The 18,119-nt window shown below is 48.7% G+C and overlaps 1 protein-coding gene across 8 annotated transcripts in view; it reads left to right on the top strand.

Annotated features, from left to right (window-relative positions):
* The first annotated feature begins 282 nt into the window (after positions 1-282).
* The window catches only part of Sufu (suppressor of fused homolog (Drosophila)), a 120,171-nt gene continuing 102,334 nt past the window's right edge, over positions 283-18,119 (top strand). For 6 of the 8 annotated variants that reach the window (XM_013504043.1, XM_013504038.1, XM_013504037.1 and 3 more), the window contains exons 1-2: positions 283-659; positions 4,975-5,109. In XM_013504043.1, the coding sequence (XP_013359497.1) occupies positions 478-659; positions 4,975-5,109 (317 nt within the window). In that variant the 5' untranslated portion in view covers positions 283-477. The remainder of the gene's footprint in view (positions 660-4,974; positions 5,110-18,119) is intronic. The other 2 variants (XM_005403833.2, XM_005403832.2) reach the window with 1 other exon arrangement.

Here is an 18,119-nt window from a genome sequence, read left to right as displayed (position 1 = left end):
GTGCTTAAATCGTTTTCAGCAGCGTGTCAGCGAAAACAGTGACGAGCTCTCTATCGGCGCTCTTCGTGGGACCCTAGCGCCTCAGAAGAGTGCCTTATCTCTATTCACACCGGGTTCCTCCTAACGCTAGGGGGAGAGCAAAAGCCTCGGGCAGCTCCGTGCGCGCGCGAGGGAGGCGGGGCCTATTTCGAGTCACGCCTTCCCTCCTATGACTGGCAAACATGCTAGCCAATGGGTGCTTGGACAGGGCGCGCCGGGGCCCCGCCCCCTCGCGCTCCCCGCGGTCCGGAGGCGCCCTCTGGCAGACTCCGCGGCGGCGACGGCCTGGGCAAACGGCCCGCGTGCGCAGGCGCGGAGCTATCCCTCGCTGCAGCCCCCCCATAGCCACGGAGAGTCGCCCCCGCCGAGTCCACCCGCTGGACTGTCGGGGCGCCCCTTACCCCGCGCTTTAGGCCCCCCAGCGCCCCACGCGCCCCCATGGCGGAGCTGCGGCCTAGCGGCGCCCCCGGCCCCACCGCGCCCCCAGCCCCCGGCCCCGCTGCCCCGCCAGCCTTCGCCTCGCTCTTCCCCCCGGGACTGCACGCCATCTACGGGGAATGCCGCCGCCTTTACCCCGACCAGCCCAACCCGCTCCAGGTGACCGCTATCGTCAAGTACTGGTGAGCCTGGGCCGCGGGAGGGGGATCGCCGGGCCGGGGGCCGGCGCTGGGTGAGAGCGCTTGGAAGGAGGACTTCCTGCAGCCGGGGAAGGAGTTAGGGCAGAAGTTGGTGATGGGGACAAAGGGGTTAACGGGGCCGTGGGTAGTGAAGGGTTAACCGGGTTCAGGAGAACAGAGAACTGGGGGTGTGTGTAGGCGCGGAGTGGAGCGGTGTGAGAGGGAACTGTAAACGTGGTGAAAGGAGGGGCGCCCGTAGGGGGTCATTAGTGGGCGAGGGGAAGACGAGGGGGGCGGCGAGGCGGGGCCGGGGCGGGCTTCGGAGGAGCGAGGCTGGGGAGGCTCCGAGGGCACGCGCCTGCGGTCTCGGGCGGGTGGGTCTGGGGGCCCTGGGCGCCCCTGTGGGTTAGGAGGGGAGCAGGAGGAGGGTGCCGCGCGTGGGATGAAAAGGAGGGCTCCTTTTGATACCTTCCCGGGGAGCTGGAAGTGCATCGCTGTGAAGCTGTTGCTTTTGAAGTTTGACGGACCAACTCTCCCTGATAAACTTTTTGCTTACTCTGCACAGTTCTCTCTCTCTCTGCAGGCTTCCTTCTCTCTGGCCTTGCAGCTGCTTTGCTTTAGGACGTGAGTCAAGAACATGGCAGGGGGAGCCTTGGTTTGGCTCAGGATTAAGGCGGATGAGAGTTTCCAACTTGCAGTGGGAAGTAAATGATGGAGACCCGGGCCCTGCGCAGGGAGAAAAGAACTGCAGTGAGACGTTAAGAGGAACTTTTTGTCCACAGCTTCAGGATCTAGACGGCAGTTTCTCTGGGAAGCCCAGGATAACTCCCAAGTTGCTGTTAAAGATTAGTTTACAGACGGGCTGCCCTTGCGGGGAGGAATGGACTTTCCTAGTTTCCCATTCTTGTTTGGAGGCTGCTTCTTCATTCACCGTTCAGGCAAAACAGGTGTTAGAGGGACTGTGGAAAACAGCCTGTTTATGGTCTTTTCGTACCAAAAATTGGATGAAGAATTGGCCAGATCTGTCCAGGACCACTTTCACGAAGGCACTGTGTTAGATGATCCCCTAGGATCCTGAAAGACTGAGAAGCTGCTTGGGATGTTGGCAAAGGGTAGAACTGAAGAGAGACGTGGATGACTTTGTTGATTACAGCTCCTTTCAGGACTGAGTCCTTCTTCTCTGTGACAGCCTCTCACTGACTCTGGAAATGGCAGTCACCAGGTTGTGGTGGCTTGAAGCCAGCTCTGTGTGTCAGTGGGAGGACAGGCAAAGTAGGCTGACCCCAAGTAGGGGTCCAGCTACTATTTCCCCAAGAGGGGCCAGAAGGAGCAGCTTCCTCTGGGAAGCCGAGAGGAGGTATGGCCTGTAGTGCAGTCCTCTCTGGCAGGCAAACTGTTCTTTGGTACAAAGGAATCTTTTATTTTTTTTGCTTTTTTGAGACAGGGTCTTGCTTTGTAGTCCTGGCTGGCCTTGAACTTATGGTGCTCCTCCTGCGTCACCCTCCTGAGTGCTGGGATTACAGGTGTGTGCCACCATGCCTGGCTGGTACAAAGGAGTTTTTGAAGAGCACCTTTGAGTGGAAAGCAGCTCTTGCTAACCTAATCACCTGTTCTAATGGCACCTGTGGATTTAGCCGTGTTGTGACGAACTTGACCCTTGAGAAAAGTGGGACTGTCCCTGCTATGCTGTTTGCTCAGGTATCATTTGACTGTGATAAGTCCTTGCACAGAATTAAGCAACTGTTCTTGTGTCACCCCAGTGGCCATCCAGGATAGGGTTGTAAGAGGTATCTGAGCATTATGCAAAGGACCAAAGATGGTTACTGTAATTACTTTATTATTCTTGCTGCAAGCTGATTAGCCAGGCCATTTCTTCTGGGATGGCCAGCTTGCGGTGACAAGGAGAATTATATAGCACTTTGTGAAATTAGCAATGCTGCCTAGATTTAGAACAATCTGAGGGAAGAGCTCAGTGACTGGTTCTTTCTAAGATATGGAAGGGTTTGCAAAATTAACATACTGAAATTCTTTCATAACCCCACATTTGGGATCTCACCAGTCTCTTCATATCGGGATGACTGGCCCAGGCTTCCTGGGTCTGGCTGTGGCCTGAGGCACCTTGGGATTCTGTTTGTTGTGGAGGGCTGGCTCTTTGGCTAGTGGTCCCTGGCTAGCAAGGACATTTTGACTGAAAGCTGAGACTTTAATGAGCCAGGTCAAACTAGAGAGGCAAAACCTGCACTCTGGGTCCACTCCAGGACCTGCCCTGTGCAGAGAAGTCAGGTATCCAAGGAATTATGGTGAGGTATGCTCTGGGCCTTGGATAACATGTTTTGCTAAATGTAAAATATGGTTGCTCACCATACTCATCTGGGACTGAGCAGTAGAGCAAAACACTCTTGAGCTTGGGAACATTCCCTGGCTCTTGGTAAGCGCTTCTCCTCCTGGAAGATTTGGTCAGAAGAAAGGCTGCGGCAAGTGTATGCGGGGGTGGGGTGGGGTGGGGGGTAGGGGTGGTGCACAGGGAATAGTGAACAGAGTTTTGCTGCTTGTTGGATGGACCTAGACTGTAGGGTGGGCAGGGTGGGAATTTGCAGCAGGAAACTAGAGCCGGTAGGAGGCCTGTAGTCCTACAGTTCTGCAGCTGTAATGGGTTCTCCCAGGTTCTTTTCCCTTTTCTTTTCTCCTTGCCTCTACAAACTTCTCTAAACTCAGCTGGTTATGGAATTAGTCAAATGAATTGGTAAAAGCAGAGTTAAGGGCAGACATGGAAATTTGTCCCTTTCCCTAACTAGTTTGAGATTCTAAGCTATTTGTAGCAACTTTCTTACAGATTCTATAAATAACTTAGCATTTCCCAGCAAAGCATAAGTATTTCTACAAAAAAGCAAATAATATTCTAGCAAAGATGAAGAAACCAAGCCTATTGATTTGGTGTGTGTGTGTGGGGTTGAACCTAGGACCTTGCACATGCTGGGCAAGTGCTCTAGCACTGAGCTATATCCCCAGACTAACCTACTGGTTTTATTTATTTATCTTTGTTTTTTTGAGACAAGGTCTTTCTAGGTAGCTTAGGCAGTCCTCAAATGTGTGGCAATCCTCCTGCCTCAGCCTCCTGAATGCTGGGACTACAGGCGTGTGTGCCGCCATGCCCGGGGACCTACTGGTTTTAAATAGTGTTTAAATTGCATATACTGGCACACTTGCTGGGGTCTCCCATGCATGTGTTTTATTTGGTTGTTGGCTTCCCTTCAGCGAACTGTCTGCTAGCAGAGTGCACTCCATCCCATCTCAGGGGCAAGGTTGTGTCCCATTCCCCCCGCTGAACCCTGGGCCTTGGGCAAAGTGCCCTATCGCTGAGCTACATTCCAGCCCTCAGGCAGTTTTTGCAGTCCTTTGAAAAGTTAGATATCTGAGGTAGTTCACTCAATGCCGTGTTGGTGGGCTAAAAGCAGATTTCTTTTTGCTGATGGTTTCCTTTGAGTCTGTTTTTTAAGTGTACCAGGTCTCCCTGTCTATTTGAAGAACAGCAGGATTTTTTTGGAAGTGTTAGTTATGACACTAATGAATGAACTAATGCTTGAATCTCTCCCACGACTTCTCGTTGGACTTGCGGGGAAATTTAATGTGGCCGCCAGTGTCCCGGCTCTTCCTTCGAAGCAGTGGTCTCTGGGGTGATCTCCTGGAGCAGCACTCTCCCAGGGCCAGCCTGGACCCTGCTGCGCTTCTCCGGGCACAGCCGAGCTGGCCTGGGTTTGGCCTTTGTCACTTGCACTGATGAGAGGCCAGCTTTGGTCTGTGGAATGCACACAGGGTCTTCGCTGACTGCAGACCTCGGGTTTGTTTAGAGCAAACTGTAGTTAACATAGCGGCCAGTGAAGCCTTTCAGGAATTAGCTGTTGAAGAGGAGTGGAGCAGAGCCTCTGCTCCCAGGAACAGTGTCCTTCAGCACAGGCCTGTGACGCGCCTCTTGCCTTGAAATCTGGTGTGTTTACAGGCACCATAGAAGGGTCAGTCCCTGCCAGTCCTGTTCAGGGTTGGTAATTTGAAGCTGAAGAAAGCATTGTGGACAACCATGAAGTCCACTTTATTTCTAAAAGAGGCCTGCCAGTGGGAGCTTTTTGTGTGTGTGAAATTGGGTATTCTCAGCTGCTTGCTTCCCTGGGTCTCATCCTCCCAATTGTGTAGCCTCCTTTAGTTATCTTTTGCCTCAGTTCCTCCAGGGTGAGACCTAAAGACTTGAAAAGTAGAGCTCCTTAGCGTGACAGTGTCTGGTTTCTAGGCTTGTACTGATGCTCCTGTGTTTTGTCTTTTTCAGGTTGGGCGGCCCAGACCCTTTGGACTATGTTAGCATGTACAGGAACGTGGGGAGCCCTTCTGCCAACATCCCTGAGCATTGGCACTACATCAGCTTTGGCTTGAGTGATCTCTACGGGGACAGCAGAGTCCATGAGTGAGTATGTCTCACCTTTCTCTCCTCCATGTGTCCATTCTTAGTGCTGAGCCTTATTTCTGAGGTTTTCCTGAGCAGGAGCAATAATGTCAGTCCTATGAGGTTGACACTTCTCAGGTGGACCCTCGGGCTTTCTGCCTTTTGTTGGTATCCACTTGTGCCGAAATGGTCCAGGTGGGTACTTGAGCATTGCCCCTCTCTTACAGGCACGTGTTGATGAACAAGAGTTCCAGAACCATCACTTTTTTCTAAGCTTTCTCCAGAGTTGGGCTAAAGGGCAGACTGGCTGTGACCCAGAACTTGGGCTGATGCATCCATTGTCTTCTACCTTATGAGATATGTTATTTTTTTTTTTTCCAGAGAAAATGATTTTTAATTACGAGATACTTTAAACAGAGCAAAACTGAAAACATTTACAGCTGGGTGTGGTGGCACATGCCTGTAATCCCAGCACTTAGGAGGCTAAGGCAGGATGATTGTCACAAGTTTGAGGTCAGCCTAGGCTACGTGGTAAGTAGGGCCAACTCAAACTACATAGCAGGACCCTGTCTCAAAAAAAGAAAACATTTACAACACTCATATTCCCGCAGCTCAGGTTCTATCATTCACTTCTCACTTTTCTTTTCGTTTCTCTTCTTTTTTTTTTTTTTTTCTGTCTTTTTGAGACAGGGTCTCGCTATCCAGTTCAAGCTGGCCTTGAGCTCACTTTGTAGTCCGGGCTGGTCTCAAACTTGCAGGGACCCTCCTGCCTCAGCCTCCTGAGTGTTGGGATTATAGGCGTGTGCCACCACGCCCGTCTTCCCTTTCCTTTCTCTCACTACTGAGGATGGAACCCAGGACCTTTGCATTGCGCTACATCTCCAGCCCCATTTTTATTTTTTGTCTTGAGACAGGGTCTTGCTATATCACTAAGTTGCCTAGCTGAGCTTAAACTTGAGATCCTCCTGTCTCAGACTCCTGGAGTGCTGGAATTACAAGCATACACACCTGACCAAGGAGATGTTTTTATTTTTCTAGATCATGCTGCCATACTGGCCAAATTTAATTTCCACAACATTGTAAAACTGATAAGTACTAATATGAGGCCCACTGTGTACCTGAGGAAACTGAGACACAAAGAGGTTCTATACCTTGCTTAATGTAACTGCTTAGAATTGGTAGAGCCAGAATTTTAATATAGGCAGTCTGATTGCAGAATCCATACTACTTTAATGACTGTCCTAGTCCTTGTAAATAGTCGTATCATGTATTCCAATGAACTGTTGTTTACAGTTTTAAAAACTATTTTTTCACATTTACTTTTTTTTTTTGTTGGTAACTGAACCTAGAGCCTCACACATTGTAGGCAAATGACCTGTACACTAGCCCATTTTATTTATTTATTTATTTATTTATTTATTTATTTATTTTCCGGTACTGGGAATCAAACTCACAACTTTGCGCTTGCCAGGCAGGCGCTGTGCTGCTGAGCTACATCCCCCACCCCCAGCCCATTTTATTTTTTAGAAATGGTATCTCACTGAGTTGCCCAGGTTGGCTTAGAATTTACAATCCTCCTGCCTCAGCCTCCCAAGTAGTTGTAAATGCATATGTATGCTACCACCTACCCTGTATTTATACAGTTCTCTTGAATGAGGGGTTCTTTTCTTTGATGTAAATGTAGTATTTTTTCTTCATTAGCGTAGTCACGAGCTGATTTTATTTCTGTTGTCATCCTCTTCTGGTTTTTGCTTTTTGACTTCCTACCTCTTATACTTTTTTTTTTTTTTTTGAGACAAGTTCTCACTATGTAATTCAAACTGGCCTTGAACTCACTATGTAGCCCAGGCTGGCCTTCAACTCACAGCAGTCTTCCTGCCTTAGCCAGCCAAGCACCAGTTTTATTCCAGAAAAAATGTCATAGCAGACATCGTGGGGGTGAAAGTGCTGGGTTACACCATCTTTTTTGTACCTTGGTAGCGGCTACTTGGTTAGGTTGAAACGGTGTCAGGGTCCCTCCTTGCTTGCCTTAGCAGGGTCTAGAGGTGACGAGCAAGATGGTGATAGCCTTTTTCCTTGCTGTAGTTCTCCCTTCCATGTTGCTGTGTTCAGTGCATTGCAGTATTTTCAGGTTCTCTTGTCACCACTGTCTAAGTGATGGTGGAATGGTCTCCTGAGGCGGTTGGTGAATTGCTCGGTCTCACATCTGGGATGTGAAAGAGCTGGAACTGAACTGGGTGTCTGAGCTCTTAACTATGGGGCTGTAGCAATCTGAGACAGGCCTGACCCAACTTCCTTTTCTCTCCTGTTAAGTTGGAAGCTCAGGCCTCCTCTCCTCACTGGCATATTTTTGAGAGCAGTATCTGTACCTGCCTTGACAGCTTTGAAATAGATCATTGCAGTGTCAGCAGAAGGCTTTGGGAACGGGGACTTAATCTTGCCTGAGTGGGGCACCTACATTATAGTATTAATAACGGAGGTAGAATAGCAGACAAATGTGGGAATAAGGAGCCATGCTGGACTTTAATTTATACTTTTAAGAAGAACCTGCAGAGAGTATTTAGAGCAGCTACTCTGTACCTTTTTGTTGGCAGAGTTATTCTAGGTGAAATAATACTATTTCCTGTGTGGTTTAAGGGTTCTTCCTGTCTCCCTATCAGGTGTAGGCTGAAGGTCCCAAATAGCGTGATGAGTGTAATAGAGAAAGCTCTATTTTAGTGGGAGCAATCTTTAAGTTTCAAATAGGCCTTTCTTACTGTTTTCCTACCACTGGCCCCTTAACGGCGGTACTATTTTCATATGATAAAGCACTTTGATATTGATATGTCATTTATGACAAAACTGAGACCTCAATTAGTGAGGCCTCTCCTTATCTTTCCATCCCAAGATTTTCTGGCATTATTACATCCTGCCGCTAGACCGATAGGGAAGGAATGTTCTCAGGTATTTACCCAGTTCTGCTTTATGTAGCAGAAGTCAAAAGTACCTTTATAATTGGCTTTATACCGGGGTGACTGACTTCTTCTTGATTTTGGTAAATTTCTTAAATAAAGGTCTGCTTTTCAAAACATTTCATGTGGTGAGATTTCTTTAGATGGGTTAACTGGTTCTCATTGAACTTCATACTTGAAGCCACTGTCAGAAAGGTGAGTATTCTGCCATCTAGTAGAAGTGCTGGAAGGCACTAGATTGGAATTAAGGCAAATGAGTCTTTGGCAATGTTTTTCTTCACTATCTCATTGTCTCATTCAACAAAAGTAGAAACATTGCTTCATTTTTTTTTTTCAGCATATATTAATCAAGCACGTTTTTATTTATTTATTTATTTATTTATGAGGGTTTGTTTTGTTTTTTTTTTTTTTTTTAGGCAAGATTTTGCTCTGCCCAGGCTGGCCTTGAACTCTAGGCAATCCTCTTGCCTCAGCTTCCCACATACTGGGATTACAGGTGTGCACCACTGCCCTGCCAAGCACCAGTTCTATACCAGAAAGAATGTCATGGCAGACACTGGGGGGGTGAAATGGCAAGGCCTAGTTTCTGTGTCAGAGTTTTAGAGGGAGAGTAATGCTGTGGTGCGCGGCTGTAGGGCGTGACCTGGGAGCTCAGCGGAGGGGGTGACTTTTAGCCAGGCTGCTGTATTGGAAGAGGCCCCGGGAGGAGGGGAAGGTGGAGGGGAACCTAGTAAGAAGGGCCTGGGGTGTTTGACCATAGCCTCATACTTTATGCCCCCTTTAAGTTATTCTCCCCATTTTTAAGGGGTATAAATACATTTATTTTTATTTCTATTCTTTTGGTACTGGGGAGTGAACCCACCACCTTCACACTGAGCTGCATCCCCAGCCATTTTTATTTCTTATTTTGGGACAGGGTCTTGCTAAATCACTGTGTTGCCCAGGCTGGGCTCAAACTTGTAATCCTCCGGCCTCAGTTTGCCAGAGTGCGGGGATTACAGGTGTCTGCCACCACCTGTGGCTCGTAAGTATATTTTTAAAGGTTGAATTGCTATTATGTGTAAAAATCAACACCACTTGCCATAATTTAAGGTAATTACAGAAATAAATACAGCACAAACAAAGCAACATTATCAAATCCTGTGTTAATTCTGTGGCCATCACAGAAGCGTCTAAGCCCAATTTCCATGCCCCCCCCATAATTTCTCTTTATTCAAGAGATTAGCAAGTATGAGAGAGGTGTTAAAAGGACACAACTAACATCAAATAGCACTTCCCCTTCTCATGATCAGAAAAGTTGAAAGAGAATTTGAAAAGGGAACTTTTTATGTTATGATTCAGTATTATTCATCCTCAGCCAAATTCCACACCTAGGAAACAGTGATCTGCTCTGTCTTTACCCTTGATCTTAGACAAAAGGCTGGGAGAGATGCCCGTCTTCCTTAAGGGTGTAGTTGAGGAAAGCTGCTTGCTGGAGGCAAGGGGAGGTAAGGAGAGCAGCGGGTTGGAGGAGGTCTCCTAACTCACCGCCCTGCGCTCTCCTTTGTGACTGGAGAGAGGAGTGTGTGAGCATTGTTTTTCTTCAAGACAATGAATAGCATAAGCAAACCTTTCTCACTGTCATCCAGGTTAGTGCTAAGTTCTTCACATAAAATTAGCATTTTATGTTACATTCATAGTAATGCTGTGACATGAGGACTTACAGTTCTACCTTTTGCTAGTAGCTACAACTCAGAGAAGCTGTTGCATAGGTAGTACATTAAAAGCCCGTCCAGTGACCTGAAAGCCTGGAGTCTTAGTCACATGTGGTATCACCTCTTCATTAATCAGTTAATAGCATTTGTTATATGCCCATTGTGTGTTTCCTCTTAGTAGGATCTTATTTTTTCTTTTTCTTTTTTTTTTTTGTGTGTGTGTTTTTGAGACAGGGTCTCGCTATGCAGTTCAGGCTGTCCTTGAGCTCACTTTGTAGCTCAAGTCTTGAGCTGGTCTTGAACTTGCAAAATGATCCTTCTGCCTCAGCCTCCCAGTGCTGGGATTACAGGTGTGCACTACCATGCCCAGCTTGCCTTTTCTTCATAGCTTGTTGACAGAGGAACAAGCAGCAGTGAAAAGGTCCCCTGCATTTCTTCTTGTTCAGGGGCAGGTGGGGAGCCCCACTCTGGCACCCCTAAGTGGGCTAGAAGTGAAGAGCAGGCTGCTCGGATGAGCTCTGGGACGGGCAGGCCCAGTTCTTTCCCTCTGCACATTCACTAAAGGGAACAGGGCAGGAGAGCGCCTGTTGGGGTCAAAGGTTTCTTTTTCTGCTGTGTTTGTTTTTTTAAGTTAAATTATTTATTTAGATGCTGTGGGTTGTAATTTTTGTTTGTGTGTGTGTATTGGGAGTTTATCCCATTCTTTCACATTATAGACACACTCTACTATCCTCCAGGAGCCCTGTAATTTTATTTTTTAACTGACATATAAAAATTGTACCTGTGAATGGGATATTCATGTGATGTTTCAATACATGTGTACATCATATAATGTTTAAATTAGGTTAAACATATCTGCCTTCTTAGACATTTATTGTTTCTTTGTTTGTTTGTTTTTTTTTTTTTTTTTTTTTTTTTTTTTTTTTTTTTTTTTTTGGTTTTTCTCCGGTACCGGGAACCGAACTCACGACCTTGCGCTTGCCAGGCAGGCGCTTTGCCGCTGAGCTAAATCCCCAGCCCCTATTGTTTCTTTATAGTGAGAACATTCAAAATTCTTCTAGCTTCTTGAAGTATACATTCAGCCAGGTGTGGTGGTGTGCGGCTATAGTCCCAGAACTCTGGGAGGCTGAGGCAGGATTGTAAGTTCAAGCTCAGCCAGGACAACTTAGCAACTTAGCATAACTGTATCCTCTCAAAAAAGGAAGGGACATGGCTCAGTGCAGAGAGGCCTTGGGTTCAGTCCTCAGTGCCCCCCAAAAAAGTACACTGTCTGTAGTTACCCTACTGTGCAATAATACACCAAAACTTAATTTGTTTACTTTTGTGGTACTGGGGATTGAACGCGGGGCCTTGTGCATGCTAGCACTTCAGTGCTAAGCCGCATCCCTAGTCTGCTATATGTTTATTCTGAGGCTGGGTCTCACTGAGTTCCCAGGTTGCCCCCAAACTTGTGATTCTTCTGCCTTAGCCTCCGAGTAGCTAGGATTATTGGCATGTGCCACCATTCCTTGCTACAGCAGAGCTCCTTGCTCCTCTGTAACTAAACTCGTTCCCACGGATGAGCCTGTCCCCAAACCTCCCCTACTGCTCTCCCTGGCCCTTGGTAACCACCCTCCTGCTCTCAACTGTGATGAATCAAAGGTTCTGAAGAGGTGTTTCTGAAGTTGGAGAGGTGGTGTGAGTTTCAGCTCAGAGCAGCCACAGGGGAGACTGGGGTACTTTTCTAGGAAGCTGGCGGCTTCCCCCTCCTGACTTCATCGGGGAGATGGCACTGGCCCTGTCCTTGATCTTGGAAGTGTCCAACAGCTGAACCTTAGCAGCCAAGTGCTTGTTGGAAGCCTGCAGCTCTGGCCTTCTCCTCTGTGGCCAGGCAGCTATGGATGGGCGTCTGTGGGGCTGTGGAACAGCTGGCTTCAGTGCCCTTTCTGAGAAATTCTGGCTGCCCCTGGTACTACCGGCTGCTCTGACTGGACAGACACTGCAGGGTTCTAACCAAGGCTTGTGCACTCAGGCAGACTGCCCTGATGGAATTCTGCCGGGGCAGGCATCTGCTGTGCACGTCAGGCTGGCCAGGGACGGCCTTTGTGTAGAGTTGGCCTCAGGCTCTCAGCTCCGCGGTGGAAGCTGCACCTCCCTGTATGGGAGACTGAGGCCCTGTCTCACTAAGCCTGACCTGCTGGGGGTGTGGCCAGTGGGCTTGGGAGTTGCTCTGGCCCCCTCTGGGGCTGGAACTGCTGCTGGCCAGCTTCCTGTGGCTGCGTCTGCACAGCTGGTGGAAAGCCTACTTTTCCCTTCGTGTTCTTTGTTGGGTTGTACACCACAGGAGTTATTTATTAAAACCCTGGACACAGATTAACTTTTCCACTTATTGTTGAGCATGGCCTCAGTCTCCTACAGTTGAGAAATGCTAATTTTCTTTCCTCAAGCTTGTTTTGCAGGAACTTCTTTAATACAGTCTTTTCTTTCTTTCTTTCTTTCTTTCTTTCTTTCTTTCTTTCTTTCTTTCTTTCTTTTTTTTTTGGTACTGGAAATCGAACTCAGGACCTCGCACTTGCCAGGCAGGCACTGTGCCACTGAGCTGTATGCCCTGCCCCAACACACTCTTTCATCTGTTGGGATTTTTCAACAGGAATCCTGCCTTTGCCATACATAACCCTGTGGGGGTTGGGCCCCACTTGGGCCTGCTTTCTTCCCAAAGCTTGCACTGACTGCCCCACGAAGCTACCTGCAGGTGGCGGGTCCTGGCCCACCTTGGCTGGGGTCAGCAGGTGAGAGAGTATTCTGCAGTGGAGGGCAGGTCACCCTGACGCTGTGAGCCCTCTCCCTCTCAGAGGTGTTTAGTTTCAGCATGACTGTGTGATTAGTAGAGTTCTGTGCTAAGGACAGATTGGGCCCCCTAGGAAGGATGGGGTGGCCAGGGAGGGAGGGGACCTTGCACTTTCCCTGATGCTGAAGCTGGCAGCCTGGGTTAGATTTCAGACATTGGCTCTCTGAACTTTTAAATGTTAAGGAAAATTCTTTTTTTTTCTGACTCCACAGGAAGACTAAGACATGGTGGGGACTCGCAGCGGGTCTGTGTGGGTGTTTGGGTTTATCTTTTATAAGACATTTCATTGCAGCAGTACTGTCTCTTCCTTCTTAGGGTAGAGACTGCAAATTCTCAGCACGGAGTCCCCCAGCACTAAGGGGAGAGTTGAGAGAGGTCCTCTAGCTGGCTCAGCCATGGTGGAGCCAGGGAGGTTCTTCCTTTCCGAAGAGACTGGGAAGCTTTTATGAGTTTGTGTGATGGCTCCCAGAACTGCTCCTGGTCAGCCCACCTTCTGGGCTCCCGCCTTCTGGAAGCTGGCTTTTCTGTATTGAATGGCAGCCTTCTTACCTGCCGCATTCTGGTCTGTGTTTGCAGCCTCAGCTTTGTCCAGCATTCTGATTCAGCAGCCCCAGCCCTAGCCTCCTTCCTGCATCTTGCCTCAGAGTTACCAGCTCTGCTACTTTTCTCTTTCAGGTATCTAATGCTGCTACATTTTATGTTTCTCTTTGGAGCCTTTGAGCCTCAGCCCAGGGGAATGAACTTTTTACTCTTCCGTGTAACTTTGTAGCTCACTGATCTGTCCGTGGAGCTCCCAGCGGTGGGGAGTGAGGCTGTACAGCACCCACCAACCGAGTTACGTTGAGTCCCTGTATCGGCAGAATGTTCAGCAAGGTGGTGGTCTGGGAGGTGAGGGACAATGAGAAATGAGATTTAAAAACCTAACCTTTGTGTGGAACGAGACGGCGAAGTTCCAGGAAAGAAGCAGAGGATGAGCCTGGGAGCAGCTTTTGGCTTTGCCCACCTCCTGTGCTTGTGAGGGTGTCTCCTCACACTCTTGTCCTTTAGGGTTTCAAGAAACTTAGAACATGCAGTAATGGTGCACACAGCCCTTATTTTGTAGAAGGTATTGTTTTCCTTTTTGTTGTTGTTGTTATTGTTTTTCAGACACGATCTTGCTATGTAATTTAGGCTGGCCTTGAACTTATTACATAGTCCAAGCTGGCCTTGAACTCACCACAATCCTCCTGTCTCAGCCTCCCAAGGCTGGGATTATAAACGTGTGCCGCCATGCTGGGTTTGTATAAGGTACTATTTTAAGTGCTTTACACAAACTCATTTAATCCTCAGGACAACTCTGAGCTATATTTTCTTTATTTTATAAAGAGGGAAACTGAAGTTCTGAGATGTTAAGGAACTAATCCTCCCAGTCGGTGAATACCAGGAACATGAACCCAGGTGGTTTGGATTGAGGAATGTCCGCTCACCTTCCTCTGCACCCCACAGAGAGCACTGGAGAACACTATCCAGTATGCACCGAAGTTCAAAGGTTTCTTGGATTAAGGCTTGATCCTGACTGCGTAGAGTTAACCAGGAAGTGCTTTGTAGGGGAAACGCTGAGCTGTTTATGGAAGCTGCTTTGTAGAGGAGGAGTGCTGCCTGGTAAGGGCAAGCCTGCCCCGCTGGCCAGTGGGTGATGGTCGTCCCAGGTCCAGGCCTGCGCAGCCTGCTTGTAGTCATTTCTGTGAAGTTACCAGGGAAGTCTGCACCTGCCTGGAAGTGCGAAGGTAGTGTTGCTGGCTTGGATGGTGAGTTTCCGTGGCCACCCTTATTGTGTGGCCAGTGGTATGGCCAGCATTGCTGTGCCGAGACCACCTTGGCGGGGCTTGTTTGGGCAGTGGGCGTTCTCTGTGGGGCGGTGTAGCTACAAGGAGCTCGGGCAGCCTGCGAGTACCTCCTGGCCACCTAGCTTCTTAGGTGGCTGCCAACCTGGGAAGGTGTCTTTCTGATACGAAGACAGTGCCCTCTGGGAGGGACTATGTTTATTCTGGTTTTTGTTGGTATGTTTGCTTTACATTTTGAGACAGGGTCTCACCAAGTTGCCCAGACTCAAGTTTGCAGACCTCCCCGCCTGAACCTCCCAAACTGCATGGACCACTGTGATTTGCCTACTCTGCTCTTATATCAATGCACATAGTCATTGTAAAAAGCGTTTTTTCTTTTAATGATTTATTTTAAATTAACAGACTGGTTTTTTTTTTTTTTTTTTTTTTGTACTGGGAATCGAACTCAAGATCTTGTGCTTGCCAGGCAGGTTCTTGTGCCACTGAACTATATCCCCAGCCTAGATCAGTTTTTGTAAAGAGCAGTTTTAGGCTTATAAAATTGAGTAAAGAGGTTGGGGCTGTGTTGTTCAGTGGTAAAGTGCATGATTAGTATTCATGAGACCTTGGGTTCAAAAGAGAACAAAATAACAAATAAAAGAAAAAAGGAATTGGAGTTCTCATCAAATTTCCTGTCCCTGTTCAGTTTCCCCTATTAACATCTTGCATTAGTGTGGTACATTTGTTAGAGTTGATAAACCAATATTGACATCTCTCTCTTTCTCTTTCTCTTTCTCTCTCTCTTTCTCTTTCTCTCTCTCTCTCTCTTTTGAGACAGGGTCTCACTATGCAGTTCAGGCTGGTCTCGAACTCATGGTGCTCCTCCTGCCTCAGCCTCCTGAGTGCTGGGATAATAGGTGAGCACCACCACACCTGGCTAATACTGATTTCTGTAAACAATTCATAGTAACTGATGCTGTCCCCAAGTGTTTGTAGATTTACTTTCCATGAATTTCTTCACTTTGGGACTGACATCTTCCAGGGCTTCCCTGCTACCTGGTTAATTTCTAAATTCAGCTTGCCACTGCTGTTGGTGTTTCTAGGTTCTGAATACAGGATGTTTGGGAAGTGTTACGGCTGTGTCTGGATGTCTCCCCCGAAGGCTCGTGCCCTAGTAGGTGGGGCTTCTTCAGAGGTGGCTGGGTCTGGAGTGTGTGGCGCTGAGATTGATTCATGGAGCAGTGCTAGGATCGAGGGCACTAGGACTGAGGGTGTGAGTGCGGTCTGCCCTAAGCAGCCTGGATGAGAGGGATGGAAGGAGCTGTGCTCATTGCTTGTGGTTTTGCTACTTTCTGCCTGCCATGAACTGTTTCTCCTCTGCAGTGCCTGTCTGCCCGGGACTGAAACCTCCACAAACTGTGGGCTAAATACACCTTTCCTCCTTTAACTTTGGGTCGGGTATTTTGTCTCAGCAGTGAGAAAAGTAACACAGGAGGATAACCCTACCCACTGCCGTGTCACGCAGCTGCACCCATTCCCCTCCTCGACATCTCACGGCAGTGCCTGTGACGGTGTTGGCTGGCCACTTCCCAGTTGTTGAAACAGCTCACAGCTTTACTTTCACACGTGGCAGCAGTCCTGACAGTGTGTTGTTGTTCTTGTAGGTAGGTCAAGACTGTGATCACTGTCACCTACAGGTGAATACCATGAGCCTCCTTGCTCCTCCCCTTCTTGGGAGTGTGGGTGCAGGACTCTTGAGTGCCCCAGAGTACAAGTATTCATAGGCACAAGTACAAATGCCCGGAGATAGAGAGGTGAGACCTTTCTCAGGCAGTTGCTGAAAATAAATGGGCTACCACTGAGGGTTGTGAGACTCCCTGCCGCTCCTTGGGAGGCTGAGGCAGGAGGATCGCTGTGAGCTCCAGGCCAACCTGGATTACATAGTGAGACTCTGTCACCAAAAAACCAAATAAGCCAGGTGTGGTGGCCACCCCTGTAATCCCAGCACTCAGCAGGCTGAGGCAGGAGAATCATTGTAAGTTTGAGACCAGCTTAGGCTACAAAGTGAGCTCAAGGCCAGCCTGAACTGCATAGCGAGACCCTGTCTCAAAAAAGACCAAAATAAATAATAAATAAAAGTAAATAAACAAAATAAAAAGGAGACAGCAGCAAAAGTGGCTCAGGGGAAATGCCATTAAGGTATTTAAATCGGACTTTGATAGTGGATAAGCAGAAGGCTCATTGCTTTTTAATACTGTCTTATCTTGCTTGTTGTCCGGTGTCCCAGCATGATTAGCTCTGTGGGAGACGGTGGGAACGTTGTTATTGTACAGCTTTGCTCAACTGTGACACGATGTACCCGTGTACAGAGTACACACAAGTGCAGCCGTTGCCCTTACGGAGTGGAGATGTGACAAGATTTGTTCCTTTCCCGTGTTTCAGATGTCTCAACCTTCCGACAGGAGCAGCTGGCTTCCCAGAGTCCTGGAGGGAAGTAGGTGGGTGAAACGCCCGTGGGCAGGCAGGTACCCAGCTCTTAGGTTGGCGAGAAGGGCAAGAAGGCTCAGGCTGCACTCCTGTGTGCAGAGGCGCCTCCCTCCTCACATTAGTCTGTGACCTGTTGCCACTGGCCCAGCTTACTTTTTTAATTTGTAAAGACTTTGTAAAGGTGTTGGTTTAAGCCACATCCCCGAGTGGGCGCTGTCAGAGTTCCTATAGAACCCCAAACTGGCTTGGGATCCCCCTGGGGCTGACCTTCTTGTTCTTCAGAGGTGGCTGGAAGTAGAGGTTAAAAGGTACAGCAGGGCCCCCACCACCCTCCGTGGGAGGGGCTGTCGCTTCCACCGTGCGCTTTTCCTGGCTGTGTCTGCGCTGCAGGCTCTTTGCTTGCTGCAAGTCTGGAGCAGAGTCACGCTGCCCGAGCGTGGGGAGTCAGAAGAGCCCCTGGCTGGGTTCTCAGCTGAAGCAGTCCTGGGGACTGCTGTTTTTAACCCTGAGGAGTATTGTGGGAATACGGTCCTTGGCACCCTCTGGGGGTCTCCGGAAAGGGTTACTGGAGCGCAGTGCATGGCTGTCGCAGTTTCTTCATTCCTGGGACAGAACCCCCAACGTCCACAACTTAAGGAAGGGGAGGCTTGTTTTCAGTCCGCAGTCGGCAGCTCCACGACAGCGGCATGGCGGAGGCGAACAGCGCAAGAACAACAGTTCATGGCTTGGCCGTAGGAAGCCCAGAGGACGAGGGAGTCAGACCGTCCTGGGCCACGCCCCCAGCGGCCCTCCCCCGCCCCCAGGCTTCTCCGCATCACAGTTACTTGTAACTCATCAGTGGACTAATCCGCGAGTATTGCGCCTCTGTGGTCCAGTCGCCTCCCTAAAGCCCCACCTATGAGTGCATGAAGCATTAGGGGACATCGAGATACAAACCACAACACATACATTCCATAAAACTGGTAAGGTGTAGGGGAAAGAAAGTATGTGAAGCTCAGTTAAAATTCAAGAGCAGGGCTGGGGATGTGGCTCAGCGGTAGAGTGCTTGCCTAGCATGCACAAGGCGCTTAATTCAATCGCCAGTACCACCAAAAAAAAAAATTCCAGAGCAGGGGTGGTTAGTGGCTGGCTGCAGCTTCCTTGCAGCCCTGGCTCCCGCAGAGTGCAGTTCTGGTTGACATGCTTGTGCTTCCAGTGTTGCCGTGGTTCTTCTGTGCTGGGCAGATGCTGCCACTAAGCCACACCGTACCTCTAGGCTGGGGTGTTTTTT

Source organism: Chinchilla lanigera, unplaced genomic scaffold (genome assembly GCF_000276665.1).
Source record: "Chinchilla lanigera isolate Chin_1 unplaced genomic scaffold, ChiLan1.0 scaffold00084, whole genome shotgun sequence".
In the NCBI taxonomy this organism is placed as follows: Eukaryota; Metazoa; Chordata; class Mammalia; order Rodentia; family Chinchillidae; genus Chinchilla; species Chinchilla lanigera.
The sequence above is the reverse complement of the archived record's forward strand: the minus strand, read 5'-3'. Positions and strand labels throughout refer to the sequence as shown.